Source organism: Heloderma suspectum, chromosome 4, assembly GCF_057233095.1.
Source record: "Heloderma suspectum isolate Gila_16-S chromosome 4, 16-S_ref, whole genome shotgun sequence".
Classification (NCBI taxonomy): Eukaryota; Metazoa; Chordata; class Lepidosauria; order Squamata; family Helodermatidae; genus Heloderma; species Heloderma suspectum.
In genome coordinates this window covers 146,913,287-146,930,078 of record NC_139461.1, presented here as the reverse complement: position 1 = coordinate 146,930,078, position 16,792 = coordinate 146,913,287, and the positions used below count along the sequence as shown (strand labels likewise).

Genomic DNA, 16,792 nt, shown 5'->3' with positions numbered 1-16,792 from the left:
TCCTAAGCATTTGAGGCAGTATAGCCCACTTGCATGCCAGGACCCCCACCCCACCCCGCATGAGCCTGCAAGCTCATGCAAGCAAGAGTGAGCAGGATTACATTGCCAGGTTTTTGTCAACCAGCTTCTGTCTACTTCAGTCATGTGATCATATAGCTTGGTCACACTAGACAGCTCTACAACTGGCCCTGAGATACTAATAGGTGGGTTTGGTCTCCTCCTACCATATCAATGCCTGCCTAATTTCGCCTCTTTTTAAAAAACTGTAGAGTATGATGCACATATTTACACTGAAGCAGACTTTTCTGCACCAAAGAGAGCCATACTGTGCTCGTAGAGGCTCCATTTTGGGTGGGCAGCAGTGAGGCACACCCTCTCCGGGTGCTTATTCCTCAGGAGCACTTGTGTGTCTGGTTCTACACACTGCAGGACCATTCTCATGAGCCATCATATAGGCCTGTGGAGTAGGCATGCATGCCAGCAGTGTACAAATCCCTTTATCTAAAATGGAAGGAGGTAAGATGATTACATCATCTTACACTGATGTAATGATATAAATGAAATACTTAAAGCAGCCACAACAAAGGGGCCTAAAACAGACTTCCTTTTGCGATTTAGTCCTCTCCCCGCCACCCAAGAGCAGACCTTTTAAAGGTCGTTCTGTGCTGACCATCCTATACTGAAATGTCTCTTCCCCTCCCTCCCTCCCTCCCCCCCCCCCCCCCAGGATCTGGAGACAATGAGTGAGAGGACTTCTAGTCCTGCAGGACAGAAAACTTGAATTTCTGAAAGCTGTTGTATCTGAGGTCTGTCCCCCCCACCCCCACTTATGTTACTTTGTACACTGTTGCGTGCATTGATGGTGCTGTATAAATAATACACTATCTGCGTACTTACGCAGTTGTCAGCAACCATAAGTGCCATTAAGCTGCATTTAGTTGAAATGTTGTCTTTAATTGTTGGCGTACCTTCACCATGTTGTTGCCATCTCAGTTAACCTAAATATTTTCTTTTACCAACTTCGGCATCCTTTTCCTTCTTTGTATTCAGGGGTTCCCTGCTAGGCTGAAGCTGCTTGGTAGTCTGTTCCAGTCACCTGAATGTGTGCCATGTTCCCACTCCCAGGGGACAGACTCTCTGCCCTGTTCTCAAGAGGTGGGGAAGATGGGAGCTGTGTGTTGAGCAGCCTGGGGGCTGAGCCCCAGCTGGTCAGTTTCTGCTTGAGAGATTTCTGTTTCTCCCATTTGTACCTCAGGACTTTGACATTGCTGGACAGTACGATGCCATGATTCCTGATGCAGAGTGCCTGAAAATTGTGCACGAGATCCTGAGTGCCCTACAAATAGGGGACTTTCTCATCAAGGTGAGAATAAGGCTAGGAACCAAGGGTTGTTTGATCCAGAAATCTTGTGTTTTCCATGAGAAATGGAATTTATTTTGTCTTAATTTGCTTTTTCAGATTTGATAGCCTAAATGTTTTCTTTCCCCAGTTTTGCTATCCTGTTCCTTTTTTGAATTTGAGAATACACTACAAGGATAAAGTCAAATTATTCACTCCTCTACAGACTTCTTGACATAGACCACCAGAACACTTTAAAGGCTGGCACCTGTTTCTCTTTTTAACATTTTACAGCTGGGGTGCCTAGATTTTGGCATTAGGTTATTGCTGCTCATCTTCCAATGTTGGTGTCCTGGTTGGGCATCTCCCAACCAGACTTATGTCATATGGGATAGGATCAGTTCTTCCAGGAGTGGGCTCAGATTTTTCCCCAGATACATGAAGGGGTAGGTTACACACTCAGTTCTCCTGAATTGTTGGGCTGAAAGGAACCCCAAGTTCATCCAGTCTAAGTCTCTTCCAAAGGTAGGATCCTCCGTGTTCATCATGATTAGAGAGTAAAGAGAATAGCCTTGAACAAACTGCCCCATACCAGGCATACCTTGCACAATTCAGGCAACTTGAATAATAGAATCTAGATAGTTCACGTAAACAATAATTCAAGTACTGCAGGGGAATGCCATATACCAACATTGTTTCCTACTACTAATTTTAAGTGGGATGTTTTAATGAGGATATTTTGTATGTCTATCTTATTATTTTTACATTTTTATTTCAGGATTATATTTTCGCATTTTCTGTGTACTTTTATGACTGAGAGTTTCTTAAGTGCCTGCCAGGTTTCCCGATCCCCCCCCAGTGCACACACTCAGGCGATCTGACACTGGACACCCAAATCAGTGAGATTTCTTTATTGCAGGGAATCCCACAGCAAATGCTTAATGGTTACACTCTTCAGGAATCATATAGCTGATGGTCAGTAGCTGTAGGCTCTATGTAATTCCTTCCAGAACAGTCCAAAGCTAAACACTACTACCGTGACTGAGATCCTCAACATGGTTTCTCCATTGCCATCTCCGTAGTTCTGAACACAAGGGATGGGACTTTGGATTCCTGGGTACCTAACCCAGACAATCCTTTCATGGGGTTCCAACCCCGGACATGGAAAGGGAATGATTCTTGGAATGAACCCATCAGGCAATCAACAGATAACTTCTTGAAAGGCCTAAACAACCCACACCCATAGGGAGTCCAACTTTGAATCTTTTGTTGATAACTCTAGGCTACATGGTCAAGGCCCATCAAGATCAAGGCAAAGGCATACCCACACACACAAAGAGTTCCAGGCCACCGCTTTCGCATTGGCAACTCCACGCTGCATGAGTTCTGGCAGAGGGAAGTCCAGAAGTCATAAAGCAAACCCAGCGTGCCGAACACTGAGCGGACTGCAAACACAGGCACACAATCCACAGCCACGAGAGTTGAAGTCTATGAAAAGCCTCACATTACTTTTCATGGCAAGTCCTTAACAATCCAAAGTTCCGGTCCATGTGCAGAGTGCCTCCAAAATTCCAGACAATGATGAATCCAAACAGAGGCTTTGGGCAATGAAGACGAGATGTCCCTAGCAAAGGCTCTTTGCCTTTGCATCAGCTTAAAAGGGAAGGTGTGACTGTAGGACACCCCGGCCGGATCCCTTGACAGACAAGGGCCTTTAGCCTTTCAGCAAGGCCCCTGTCTGAACAGGGCATCACTGCTCAGCCCTCCAGCAGTGACACGTCAACCTGGGCAACCCTTCTGCAAACCCCACCCCACCTCTGTCAGGTTCTCACGGACAGCTCCCAGCCTCCCTGCCTGCCAAGGCCAGACCAGCAGGTGGACAGGGAGTCGGGTGACTCCCCCTGGCTCTGCGCTGAGAACGCTGGCAGAGATGAGCTCACACAGACTCTGACATTCCAGAGGCGGAATAGGCGCAAGCCTTTCCAGGCCACTTCTAATTAAATACTGGCTATAACCTACAAAGCCCACTGCAGTACTGAAGCTGGGCCCTGACAGTGCCTTGGACTGTTACATTTTTTTTTAATGTTACTAGCTAGTTTGATCTGGGGGAAAATGCTTCCAAAACATAAACTCTGATCAACTTTTGGAACCCTGAGCATGAAGACATCTCCCCCACTAAAAAGCCCCTCAATGTTTTTGCACTCTAACAGAAATCCACCTCACTCAATATGTTTCTTTGTCGTGGGGCAAGAAGAATACCTAATGGATCTTGTGAGCTTAAGCAGAGGGATTGCGGAGACAGAAACACGTCCCCTTCTGCTACCATCACCACTGATCATAATTTTTGAAGCAAAAGGCAGGCCTCACAGGCATTTTCCTTGCTGTTGCTTCCCAGTTGCTCTTCTGATAATATTTGTCAGACACCTCAGAGCAGTCAGCACCCTGGACCTATGTATGTCACACAACATAAAAGACTGGTTTCAGAGCATGTGACGATAGAAGGGCAACTAAAATAATCAAGGGGATGGAGCAACTCCGCTATGAGAAAAGGTTATAACATCTGGGATTGTTTAGCTTAGAGAAAAGGTGCATAAGGGGACACATGATAGAGGTATACAAAATTATGCATGGTGTGGAGAAAGTGGATAGGGAGACACTTTTCTCCCCCTCATAATACTAGAATCCGTCCTATGAAGCTGATTGATGGGAGATTCAGGACAGATAAAAGGAAGGACTTCTTCACACAGCTATGGAATTCGCTACCACAAGATGTAGTGATGGCCACAAATTTGATGGCTTTAAAAGGGGTTTAGACAGATTCTTGGAGGACAAGACTATCAATGGCTACTAGTCCTGATGGCTATATGCTACCTCTAGTACCAGAGGCAGTATGCCTATGTGCTCCAGTTGCTCTTGCACTCATGTCCTGCTTGTGGGTTTCCAGTGGGCGGCTGGTTGGCCACTGACTAGATTGGAATAGTTGGATTAGATGGACCTAGTCCAATCTAGTCCTAGCATTGGACTAGATGGACCTTTGGTCTGATCCAGCATGGACCTTCTTATGTACTTAAAGGAATCCCAGTACATTTGCTTAGCTAGCATTCAGCTTCATTTTCTCTTGCAAGAAGGATGATCTCAGAAGCAACAGGAAAGGCTTGCCTCCTCTTGCCCCTCCCTAAATTTGCCCTCTCCCTAACGTCCGCACTCATTCAGAATGCTGGTGGAGGAAGAAGCTGGCCATCACCAAATCCATTGGTTTCATTTACCTTGAGTCAGGTGCCCTGTTTCATACACAAAGGCTTTGGGGGCCAGAAAGTAAAATGAGGAGGAAAGTGAGACAGGCAGCTGCACATCCATCTACCATCTCCTTCCCACCACCCCTCAGAGGTAACATATCCAGAAGCAGGAAGCATGGATTGCTACTGAAACAACTCAACTTCCTTGTAGGTTAATGACCGGCGTATCCTTGATGGGATGTTTGCAGTTTGTGGTGTTCCAGATAGCAAATTCCGGACTATTTGCTCCACTGTGGACAAGCTAGACAAGGTAATGACTCAGAGCTTCCCAGGACATTAAGTTAAATAAAGGCTGTTTGTTACAATGCATCAAGTGACTGGAAAACATGGGATTGTGGCTGGTTTCTCCCCGGAGAAAAAGATGTTTTGGGGGTCCATGTCACTGGGTTTCTGTGAAATGCAATGACATTCTTGTGGCTGCTGCTCCTGCACAAGGAAGAAGAGCAAAGGATGAGCACACAAGGTGAGCAGAAGCTATTCTGGTGAATTTGTGTTCTTTTGTCGAACCACAGAGTGTTAGGGACTGCTGGCTGTGCCTGACAAGCCAAAGCTGAGATTTCTTTTTTTCTCATGATAAGCAGAGAAAAGAAGGTTGCCTTAGGACAGGGGTGGGGAATGTGTGGCCCTCCAGATGTTTCCCAACAGCCCCAGCCTGCCTTTGTCAGGATAATGGGAGTGGGCAGGATAGTGCAACAACATCTGGAGGGCTACAGGTTCCCCAACCCTGCCATAGCAGTTTCTCCTGTTTTTCCCAAGAGCCATCAGATACTTTCCCTGCCCAAGGGTGTGATGGAAGCTTTTCAGAAGATCCTGTTGAATATTCTGGTAGCTGCTTTTGTTGTTGTTCAGTCGTTCAGTCATGTCCGACTCTTCGTGACCCCACGGACCATAGCACGCCAGGCCTTCCTGTCCTGCGCTCTCTCCCGGAGCGTGCTCAAGTTCATATTCATTGCATCGGTGATGCTATCTAGCCATCTCATCCTCTGCCGTCCCCTTCTCCTTTTACCTTCAATATTTCCCAGCATCAGGGTCTTTTCCAGTGACTTTTCTCTTCACATTAGGTGGCCAAAATATTTCAGCTTCAGCTTCAGTCTCTGTCCTTCCAGTGAGCTGCTTTTACCTCACACTGTACATGATTTGTGTAGAAAAAGGTTTGTTTTTCTATAGAGGAGGCCCAAAATCCTGGGAAGGCCTCACTGGGAGACAAATTACTCTTTGTAGTGAGAATGAGTCTGAACAATACTGCTATAAATATGCATTGTTTGTGACACATAGCCTGGAAATTACTGAGTTCATGGAGGTGATAGATCAGCCTGTGGGCAAACCTGAGGGAACAATGGTCAGAGCTCAATTCAAATGAGAGGTAATTGCCATGATAAGAACTGCAAAGAGAATGGCCTCTGGGCAGAAGAGCTCCTCTGGACTTCTAGGAGGGCAAGTACTAGCAATCAGCTTGGTTTCCTTGATGGGTAGTAAAGACTACTCTCTTGATTGCAGTTGCCTGAACAGCTGAACAATTTGGAACTCTATTTGCCCTCCCTTTACAATTCAGAGGCACTTTTAAATTGGGGAAACAGAGCTTTGTCTCTCTCTTTCTCCTCCCCCCCCCCATGCCCCCTGAAAATGTGCTCCAAGGGGTCTCCCAGCCTTTCAGAACAGATTTTGAAGGTGCACAGGACACTGCAGAGTGGTCACTCCTTTCCCAGTTCTGCTAACAGAAACAGTTCTGTCAGCAGAAAAACTGAATTGGATTTCACCCACAGAGTTCCACATAGATTACACACACTAAATAAGTTGTGATCCAAGTAGAATAGCATCATGCTCCAGATAGTAGCTAGCACATCTCTGGATGTAGCAAGGGCAGAATTCTGGATTGTGGCCTTTACCTACAAGTAGCCAGACTCTTCTCTGGGAGCGGCAAGGAAATGTTCAGTCCACACAATGGCATGCTACAGTTTGGGAGCATGTATGTCCCCACACAAGAGGTGCCAGGAGAGAAAATGGCTTCAGCTTACTCTAGCAAGTGAGCCAGGCCACACGCTATAGGGGAAGGTAAGCCCCCCTCCTCCCCACACACACACACACCATGCCATAAACTGGTCTAAAGCGACAATGGCTGAGTCTCCAAGTAGAACCCAGTATGAAAACTAACAAGGACCTCACGGCAAGGGGTGGAAGGAAGAAATGCATCCAACTCCATTTACTCTGCACATTCACATCATGAAAACCCTGCAACTCCACAGCCAAGCCTCCATAGACCAGACATTCCCATTTTTCTTGGGGACAGGTGGGAAAAGGAAAATGCTACCTGCCACCTAGTACTACTCTGGTAAGAAGCTTGGCAGGCTCATCAAGCTATTCCTTTCTCTACTAACAGCAGCTACCCATCCCAACTCTGGCTCAGTTGGGTAGTTGGATACTTTCAGGATAACAACCCTGGCTGCTTATAAGACATTTGCGTATATATGAGAGAGAATCATTTGGAACTCCTGAAAGCAGGGCAGGAAGAGAAATACCCTAATCTGGCTCTTTGGGAAATTGAACTGAATAGGCAGATAAGCGTTCTTGATGTGTTAGCAAGAGGCGTGGAGGCACATTGACTCCACCCCCTCTGTCTCCTAGAGCAAGAGTGGGAAGAGAGGACTCCAGGCTGTCATGTGGTAAGCAGCGGGAAGGACAGGTCTTGTTCATGCACCACAAAACCCAAGCAGCTAGTTCTGTAGTCCCACGATGGCCTCTCTCTTCCTCTACTCCCCTTTTTAAATGAATACATAGACAACATTTGCCTGTGCACATCCATCCCCTTTAAAGATTCTGGTCAAAGAAGCCAACTTCACCACCACCACCACCACCTGTTCTATAGTGTCATGTTCTTAAAGCAAACTTGACTGCAAAAGAGTTGCTTTCCTCATCACATTTCACCCTTTAGAGATGGCCTAGAATAGGGATGACTGTTCCTCATTCAGAGCCAAGGGGTATCAAAATACAGGGAAATTCATGAAGTTGGAGTAGAAATGAGTGGGAGGAAAAGGCTGCTGGACTATCCCAGGCCACTGTTAATGGTAAAAACGCTGTGTAAATGCCTCGTCAAAGCAGAGTCCACCTAGCTCTCATCTTGTCTCCAGATGGCTTGGGAGGATGTGAAAAGCGAGATGGTTGGAGAGAAGGGGCTCTCGCCAGAGACTGCTGATCACATTGGTTCATATGTCAGGCTCCATGGTGAGTATGAAAGCAGATGTGTGTCACTCCAGTTCTGAGGCAAGCAGGCTGAGATCTCATGCATATACAGGACATCAAGCTGTTGGTCAAGGTGTTGTATCATCTGAGGAATATGGAATGAGGTTCTACAGAATTCTTGCAATGTTAGCCACTTCAAAGATGACTGAGGGGTGGCGGTGGCAGAGAACAGGAAATGCAAGTGCTACATGCTGCGTATTCCCTCACATCTCCAGATGCCCAACTTAGAATTTCCGTGCACTTGCAAAGTCCATGCCAAGGACTTACAAAAATTGTTCTCCCTTTGGGGACATCTCCATTTCCCCAGGGAGAGGTGGTATAGATGCGCTTCCTGTCCTCCCACATCTCCTTATTGTTCAAGAGAAGTTTTGCACGTCAAGCAGGATCCAAAGTGGAGAAACACAAACGCACAGGTTTCCTGGCTGTTGTGTGTTTCTGCAGGGCTGACACCACCATTAGTCCCAAATACTAGAGAGGTGGTTGATCTCCCCGTCTTCAGGTCAATCCTGGCACTTAAGGCTAAGGTACATACATCCTTGGGGGCTGCTGGGGAAAGGAGAATGGGAGGAGTAGGCAGCTTGCCCCCTCAGTGACCTCACAATAGCTGTTAAATCTTTTTATGAATGGGAGAGGGAGCTGCATGAAAAGAGGAAATGGGCAAGGAAGTATAGAACTGGGTTGGGTGGATGAAAGAGATCTTAAGGGAATTTGACTACTGCTGATGCACCTTTCACACAGGGTATCTGTCCTGCATGTGTCACTTCCGCAGGTGGGCTGAGTCTAATCGAAGAGTTGCTCCAGGAGCCAAAGCTTTCCCAGAACAAGCTGGCTAGGGAAGGGCTTGGGGAAATGAAGCAGCTTTTTGAGTACTTGGCCCTTTTTGGCATCCCTGATCAGGTGAGTGAGGGAAATGCCATATCTTGTCCGTTGAGTTACATTGACTAGACAGCACTGCCCACTCGTGATATTCTCAACCTGTTCCACAGATTTCCTTTGACTTGAGCCTGGCTCGTGGCCTGGATTATTACACTGGGGTGATATATGAGGCTGTCCTTCTCCAGCAGCAAAATGACCCTACAGAGGAATCTGTTGGCGTGGGTAGTGTGGCTGGAGGTGGCCGCTACGATGGACTAGTAGGGATGTTTGACCCCAAAGGGCGGAAGGTCCCTTGTGTGGGAGTCAGCATTGGCATTGAACGGATCTTTTCCATCATGGAACAAAAGGTGGAGGTAAGGGCTGCTTGCTGTCCCCTTTTCCAAGAGTTGTTCGTGGTGACATGTTAGTCTGCTCTGTTCTGTGCACCTGGGGGGGCCTCTTAGGCCAGCACAAGTCAAGTAGCATGAAAGGTGTTGAAGGGTATGTTTGTAATATCTGAGTTTACCCAATCATCATAGTTGATATACTAAATAGCCGAATCACACTGTTCCTTTACACAGGTAGTACTCGGGGTGGAGGCCAGATTAAGTTTGTATTTGCCCCAGTGGAACTAAGAGAATCCCCCTGCAAGCAGAAGTGGCTAAACAGACCACAGACCATCTATCTGTGATTTGTTTATCATGTTATCTGACCCAGGAACCCTGGCTTGTCTCTCCCCAAACAATCCTGAGTCATAAACCATGGTATGTTGTTGGCTTATGACTGGCTTCTTTGAGGAGAGGCAAGCTAGAGATCCTGGTTCAGATATCACAATAGACAAACTGCCGCTGGAGGGTCCATGGTTGAGCTGCTCCCATCTGCAGCTGGAGTGATCAGGCAGTGTTCATGAGCACGCTGCTCATAAACAATAAGCCAGGACTTCCAAAACCCTGGCTTATTGTTGCATCTGAACACAGTGGTTGTGGGAGGTTGCTCTGTGGGTCAGAGGGAATACAGTCCAATAAACTAGAAACCTCAAAGAAAGAAAAAACTCCTCAGAATTAATGCATGGAAATGCCAAGCCCCAAATATAACTTAGTGCTAAGCAAAAATGATTTTAGAAGAAACCACTGCAGCATTTGGGAAGCCTACTCAAGAGAGAAGGATCCATGTGTTCCTGAAGCATCAAACCAAAAGCCCCACTTAAAAAGAAATCAGGTTAAAAACTATAATCCTTACCCAATGTGCAGGGATCAGTTCCTTATAATCTTAGTAGCCTTGGCGTGTTTAAGCTATGAAAAGGGCAAAAAGGCACACTTTCCTTTCCTTATGGTACTCAGCGGATTCCTAAGTAGTAGAAAGGGCTTACTGCTGTGGGATTTGCTTGGTATGTGTGGTGTTAACAGGAGTTCTTCCTCTGTATTCTCACTGCTTCTTACACTGGGATATGTGATGCCTACAAATACTTGTGTTGCAATAAACAGTCACTCTCTAAAGCGCTGTAATGCCTGTTTTCTGTAGTATCTCTAAGAGTCTGGCTTGGCTCTTCAGTACTGTTGGGACAGCCCTTTCAATTGCCTGGCACAATTGGCTCATTACCATTTCCTGAGCTTGTGTTGCATGAATTGTACAGAATCTCCTGTGAGTGTTTCCATACTACCACCACCCCCTTTCAAAATACTGTTTCTACCTTCAGGCTTCCGAGGAGAAGATCCGGACAACAGAGACCCAGGTCCTTGTGGCATCTGCCCAGAAGAAACTCCTTGAAGAGAGGCTAAAGCTTGTGTCTGAGCTGTGGGATTCGGGGATCAAGGTACAACTGCAGTATATCAGGCTCAAGCCAAGAATGGTGGCTGTAGACTGAGTCTCTCTCTGTCTTTGCAGTTTGGTAGGAAGGAATAATAGAAAGAGAGGTACCTGATGTGATGCAGTGCCTGAGTAAGATAGCCCAGATTGCTTGCATTGCTACTTGTTTTGCCTAATTCTAGTAACTGGACCAGAACTGTTGGGCACCAAAACTATCAGTCATATGATGCTGCCAGCCTTCCTCCCTCCCTCCCTCCCTCTTGGTTGATACGTTGTATCTATGGGGAATGGCTCCAAATTGCTGCCTTTGGCTACTGCTTTAGAACTGTCGGGTTCTAAAGCAGAGCATATGCTGCACTCACCTTCATTTGTCTTCAAGTAGGTACAGATTTCTGTGCCTGATGATCACTTTTCATTTAGTACATTTATATCCACCTTTCTTCCATCCAGGCACTAACCAGACCATCATAGCTGCATCTTGTGCCCTGTACATTAACTGAAGCCCAATACTTCATTCTAAGATAGTCAGATCAACAGTTCAAAAATAAGATGCCTCCAGAGTTCTGGTGCCAGTCCCGTGATGTACACAAAGCAGAGGAAGCCATGTTGGTCCATAAGAAAAAAGAAAGAAAAATCCACAGTCAGGCAATACCTTTATTAGGACAAAACAAAACGTTACACAATAGTGAGCAAGCTTTCAGATTTTCCAAAACTCCTAATCAGGTTAGATATTAAACAAAGCAGGGGGCGGAGGTAGAGCAAACTGGTCGCAGGGCATGGTCTGAAGGCACATGAGGCAGCCACCTTGCTGAAACTAAGCAGGACTGGGTCTGGTCAGTACTTGGAGAAGAGACTATCTGGGAACCGCATGGAGCCGCCTTGAGTTCCACGATGGAAGAAAGGCGAGATATAGAAAGTATAGAAAGAGATTACTATTTAATTGGGTTAGATTCTAGGTTACATCTAAGGCTGCTGGAACAAAGAAACACACAGGTTGTTTCCAATGTTAATATAGTTTAAACCCCATTCATTTCAGTGGGTTTACTCTAAGTAGGACTCACATTGGATACAACCCACAACAGCTGAAAAAGATAAAATCCAGCAGTGAACTGGATCTTGAAATGCACAGGTGATAGTGGCTTGGAGCTGGCATAATCTGAATTAAGTGTGTGTTCTAAGGGAGCACCATGTTCTAGAATTAGAGAGTCTAGGAAATCCAGCTTGTGTGGGCAGGTGCTGGTCACACCATATTCCTGGCTCTTAAAGGCATCTGCCACTAACAAGTATTTCTTGCATGAATTAATCTGCCAAGAAACCCACACATCTGCCCTGGAAACCCAGGATGTTGCAAAGGATGCTGGGGCATATATAGTTTATGCAGGCCATTGCTCAGGCTGGCTGATCTCATGTGAATGGAGAATGTGCCCAAGGACACGCGCAACTCCAGTTTACTGGAGAGAATTGGGAATGTTACATAAGCTGATTTGTAGGGAATCTTATGTACCATGACTGTTCTCCTCATTGAAGAAGCAATGAAAAACTTTTGACGAGTTCTGGAGCACAGTTTGAAAACCATTAGCATAGAACAATGGACGTTGGTCTCAGTCTTTGCCTACTAACTTTTTCTCTTCTCTGCATTCTCTCTAGGCAGAGATGCTTTATAAGAAGAACCCCAAGCTACTGAACCAGTTGCAGTACTGTGAGGAAACAGGAATCCCTCTTGTTGCCATCCTGGGAGAGCAAGAGTTAAAGGATGGAGTGGTTAAGCTGCGAGATGTAGCTACTAGAGAAGAGGTGTGCATTTCCCTTTATTTTAGGGCTGTGCAGGGGGGTAGGGTAGAAATATAATGCTTTTATATAAACAGAAATATAACTGTTCAGCTAAAAGCAGGAGTCATTATCACTGAGTATCTACAAGCGAGAAGGATCTTGGAATTCTTGTCAATCACAACTTGAATATGAGCCAACAATGTGATGTGGCTGCAAAAAAGGCCAATGCTCTTTTGGGCTGCATTAATAGAAGCATAGCTTCCAAATCCCAGGAAGTACTGGTTCCCCTCTACTCAGCACTGGTTAGGCCTCATCTGGAGTACTGTGTCCAGTTCTGGGCACCACACTTTAAGAAGGATGCAGACAAACTGGAGAGGGTTCAGAGGAGGGCAACAAAGATGATCAGGGGACTGGAAACAAAGCCCTATGAAGAGAGACTGAAAGAACTGGGCATGTTTAGCCTTGAGAAGAGAAGACTGAGGGGAGATATGATAGCGCTCTTCAAGTACTTGAAAGGTTGTCACAGAGAAGAAGGCCAGGATCTCTTACTCATCCCAGATTGCAGGACACAGAATAATGGGCTCAAGTTACAGGAAGCCAGATTCCGGCTGAACATCAGGAAAAACATCCTGACTGTTAGAGCAATACAACAATGGAACCAATTACCTGGGGAGGTGGTGGGCTCTCCCACACTGGAGGCGTTCAAAATGAGGCTGGACAGCCATCTGTCAGGGATGCTCTGACTTGGATTCCTGCATTGAGCAGGGTGTTGGACTCGATGGCCTTGTAGGCCCCTTCCAACCCTACTATTCTATGATTCTATGAGTATAGCATAAAAATGGAATTCCTTTGTGTGTCATACGTGGAGGGAATTCTTCATACAGCTTAGAAATACATCTGCAAAATCATACTTACCTCTATTACATTTGCATTCAAACTTTCTTCAAGAAGCTCAAAGAGGCATTCTTGGCTCTCCCCACTTCATTCTGTCATCACAACAATCCTGTTAGGCTGAGAGATAGTGGCCCAGGGAGCTTCATGGGGATTTAAATCGAATCCAACGCTCTAACCAGAACACTACACTGGTTTTCAAATTCTATCAGTCCTACCCTCTTTCAGCTGATGACTCTTCTTGTTGATTGCTACTAATCAGGATCCCTGAATATTTAGTTTATAATGTCAAATGCAGGAGGCATTGACTGGGTTTGCATAGTCACGGAGGGAAAACAAACCATAGTGGCTGATTTTCCCTCCCTGTGCCTGCCAGTTGCAAGCTGCCAAATTAGCATCATTACCTGGCCAAACCTGGTAACAGTGGGTGGTTGGGGTGGTTTTCCCTCTGTGATCCCGCAAACCTCCAATGTGTCTGGGATTAGGGGAATCAAGAAAAGAAGTGTGAAGTACCTAATTCAATAAGTGAAGGAGCCGCTTACCAGGTGAATCAATCATTAGAATAACCATTTACATAATTACAACTTGTATTTCATGCCTGTTCCACAGATATTTTAGAGATAACAATCACCCTCCATTTCAGTCTGGTGGTTCCCATAGCAGCTTCAGATTACACCCGCACTTGGCCAGCAGCAGAACTGAAACACGGGAAATCAAAACCTGCATATTCTGAAATAAGGAAAAACTGACTTTAAAGCGTAGGACAGGTTTTTCTTACCTATTCTAGAACATATAGCCAAGTTCCAGATAACTGCACAGCTAGTTCCACATGCCCAAGCATGCTTTGAGCTATAGTTCCAAACAATGTTTGCTTCCCAAGCCACATTCACAGCCTACTACTGTCTTACTGAATGTCCCACCCTGACTTCCCTTCACATGCATCCCACATCTGCCGTGCAAGGTGACCATTTCATACAGCAGGACAAGAAGCATCATGCTGTTAAATATTGCAATAGTGAAAAGTGCTGTGCTGAATCTTTCTCTTCCACGTGTGTAGCAGGAGATCTGGTTTAGCTGTGGAGTAAGGAAACTTAATCCATAGCTACTAATTTGGCTGACACACACGGGGCAAGATGGCAGCTTCTCCTTGCTCTGTTCCTTCTAAAAACCTTTGCTCTTTTCCTGTGTCCAAAAAAGTAATATAAGAACAGTTGTGCAACCCATCAACTGCTGCACAGGAAAGCTTGAAACAGTCTCTCAAGAATCTGTGGCAAACGAATGTGAAAGGTACTGGGAAGTTGCCTTGCCTTCTGCTGTCAAGATGCAAGCAAATTGCTTTAAAGTGATAAAAACCTGGCAAGTTTGTTTCAGTGAAGAGACGATAGCTTATTACAGCACAGGAAATACTGTATCGTGGGATATTCACAGGCTGTAAAGCTGTGCAATATACTGCAGTAATGTGCTGAGAGATGTTATGTTTTGTAGCTTAATTGTGTTTTCTATTTTGCAGATGGATATTTGCAGAGGAAAACTTGTTGAGGAAATCAAGAGACGAACATGTTTTCCCTAGAGATATTTACTGGATTTCCTTTGGAAGATTTGCAAAGTCCTTCATAAAAATGTCCTACCAATTTTGCTCATTAAACATCCTCCAGTGGGAGGAGGTCGCCCTCAAAGCTGTATTTATTTTACTGTGAAGCTCCTTTTCACCAGGTTTGAGCAGTGCTGGAATATAATCTTAACGAAAAAAGGTCACTCCTGCAAAAGAATTCTAAAGCCCCCTTCTGGGGGATTTCTGGAGGACACCATCTGGTGTGTGAGCATTTTGGTGATGGTTCACAATGGCAAAGGCTGGGCAGATGCATTCCGGTCCTTGCACTCTCCCTATTCTGACTGAATTATCATTTTGAAAATATTATTTGCCAATTCTAATAAACTTATTCTAACCCCATGCTTTCTGCTGTGATCATATTTTTCCTTTCGTCTATAGAACAAACATGTTCAGCAGCCATCACTGCATTCCTCACACTCAGTATGTTTTCCTCTTTAAAAGAGCAGCCCTGGCCAGAGAACTTCTTATCAGTACTCTATTACATGCAACATGTTAGCCAGCCTAGTTTGGAATCTTAAAAAATGCAGTGGAAACGAGTCATATTATGAGGTCTGCTCTTCACAAGTTAAACAAATTTGTATATATTTCAGAGATATCAAGTTCTTTTTTCTTTTATCTTTGTGCCACTCCTATAAAAGAAACTTTGTTTAACCTTCTAATGTTAATATATACTATTTATATTGGTGTTTATGTGGTGTTTATATACATTTTCTAGTCATTAAATTTTTAAAAAATAACCCCTTCCACTGTGGTTTTTGTTTTGTTATAATTTAAGAATTTTACTCAAAAGGGCATAGGAGCCAGTGAGACCCTAATTAAAGTGAATGATAGGAAAAACTACATGTGTAAAGGCAGGGGACCCATTTGCACGTCACAGCAACAAATTGTTGGGTTGTGTGCCGAGAAAGCCACTTCCATGTGAACCAAGACACATCGTGTTATTCTTGGGTTACACAACCCAAAGTTAACCTAACAACTAATTGTAACCAGGTCAATCAAGAAAGCTAACTATTATGCAAAAAGCTGGGCAGAATTAGAGCAGGAGGCCAGAAATAAAAACTCAGCAAATTTCTGGCAATTGGTTTTGGCTAGACTTAGTGTATCCAACTGCCATGCTGAGATTCCCATTTCTGCTAAAGGGTGGGAAGACTTTTACTGTGAATTATTTAAGGACAAAGTAAAAGAGGATAGAATAAATTATGTGGAAAACACCTGGAATGTTGATGCCTTTCCTAAATGGCCTTCAATTACAATGCAGGAAATAAAGCCTCTTATCTAGTCATTAAAGAACAATAAAGCATCTGGAGAAGGCCTTTTGTCATCAGAACCCTTTAAAGACAATGTTGACTGGTGAGCAAATGTCTTAGCGGGCTTGTTTACCCACATAAGTAATACCACCCCATACCCATCAGATGGAAACTTAGCATGATAGTTCCCCTATTTAAAAAAGGGGGATCGTGGGGATCCCAGAAACCATAGGCCTATTAGCCTAATTGATATACCTGCAAAATTTTATGCTAAATTCCTTTATCAGAAACTAGAGGATTGGGCAGAACAAAATTCCATTTTAATAGAAGAGCAAGCTGGTTTTAGGCAAGTAAGGTCTGCCATGGATAATTGCTTCATCTTATCCCATTTGATATCAAAATATACAACAAACGGGGGACAGCTCTTCGCTGCAGTTATTGACCTAAGTTCTGCTTTTGATTCAATAAATGGAAACCACCTCTGGGAAAAACTTGCCAAAACAAGTATCGATCAGAGACTTTTTCTTATAAATGCTCTCTATATGAGCACTAGCTTAAATGTTAAAACTGAGGTGACTCAAGCCCTAACAAATGAAATCCCAACAAGCAAAGGAGTTTGACAGGGCTGTATTCTCACTCCTTTCCTTTTTAATTTTTACATCAATGACGTAGCCCCAGCTGTTCATTGTCAAGAGTTTCATATGCCAAAGGTTCTGGACAAATTTGTGAACATTATTTT

General features: G+C 44.7%; 1 protein-coding gene across 2 annotated transcripts in view; it reads left to right on the top strand.

Moving 5' to 3' along the window:
- HARS1 (histidyl-tRNA synthetase 1) overlaps positions 1–15,543 on the top strand; it is a 31,248-nt gene extending 15,705 nt beyond the window's left edge. For both annotated transcript variants that reach the window (XM_084850910.1, XM_084850911.1), the window contains 8 exons: positions 1,256–1,363; positions 4,787–4,885; positions 7,761–7,854; positions 8,642–8,769; positions 8,859–9,101; positions 10,424–10,540; positions 12,181–12,327; positions 14,705–15,543. In XM_084850910.1, the coding sequence (XP_084707036.1) occupies positions 1,256–1,363; positions 4,787–4,885; positions 7,761–7,854; positions 8,642–8,769; positions 8,859–9,101; positions 10,424–10,540; positions 12,181–12,327; positions 14,705–14,764 (996 nt within the window). In that variant the 3' untranslated portion in view covers positions 14,765–15,543. The remainder of the gene's footprint in view (positions 1–1,255; positions 1,364–4,786; positions 4,886–7,760; positions 7,855–8,641; positions 8,770–8,858; positions 9,102–10,423; positions 10,541–12,180; positions 12,328–14,704) is intronic.
- The last annotated feature ends 1,249 nt before the right edge of the window (positions 15,544–16,792 follow it).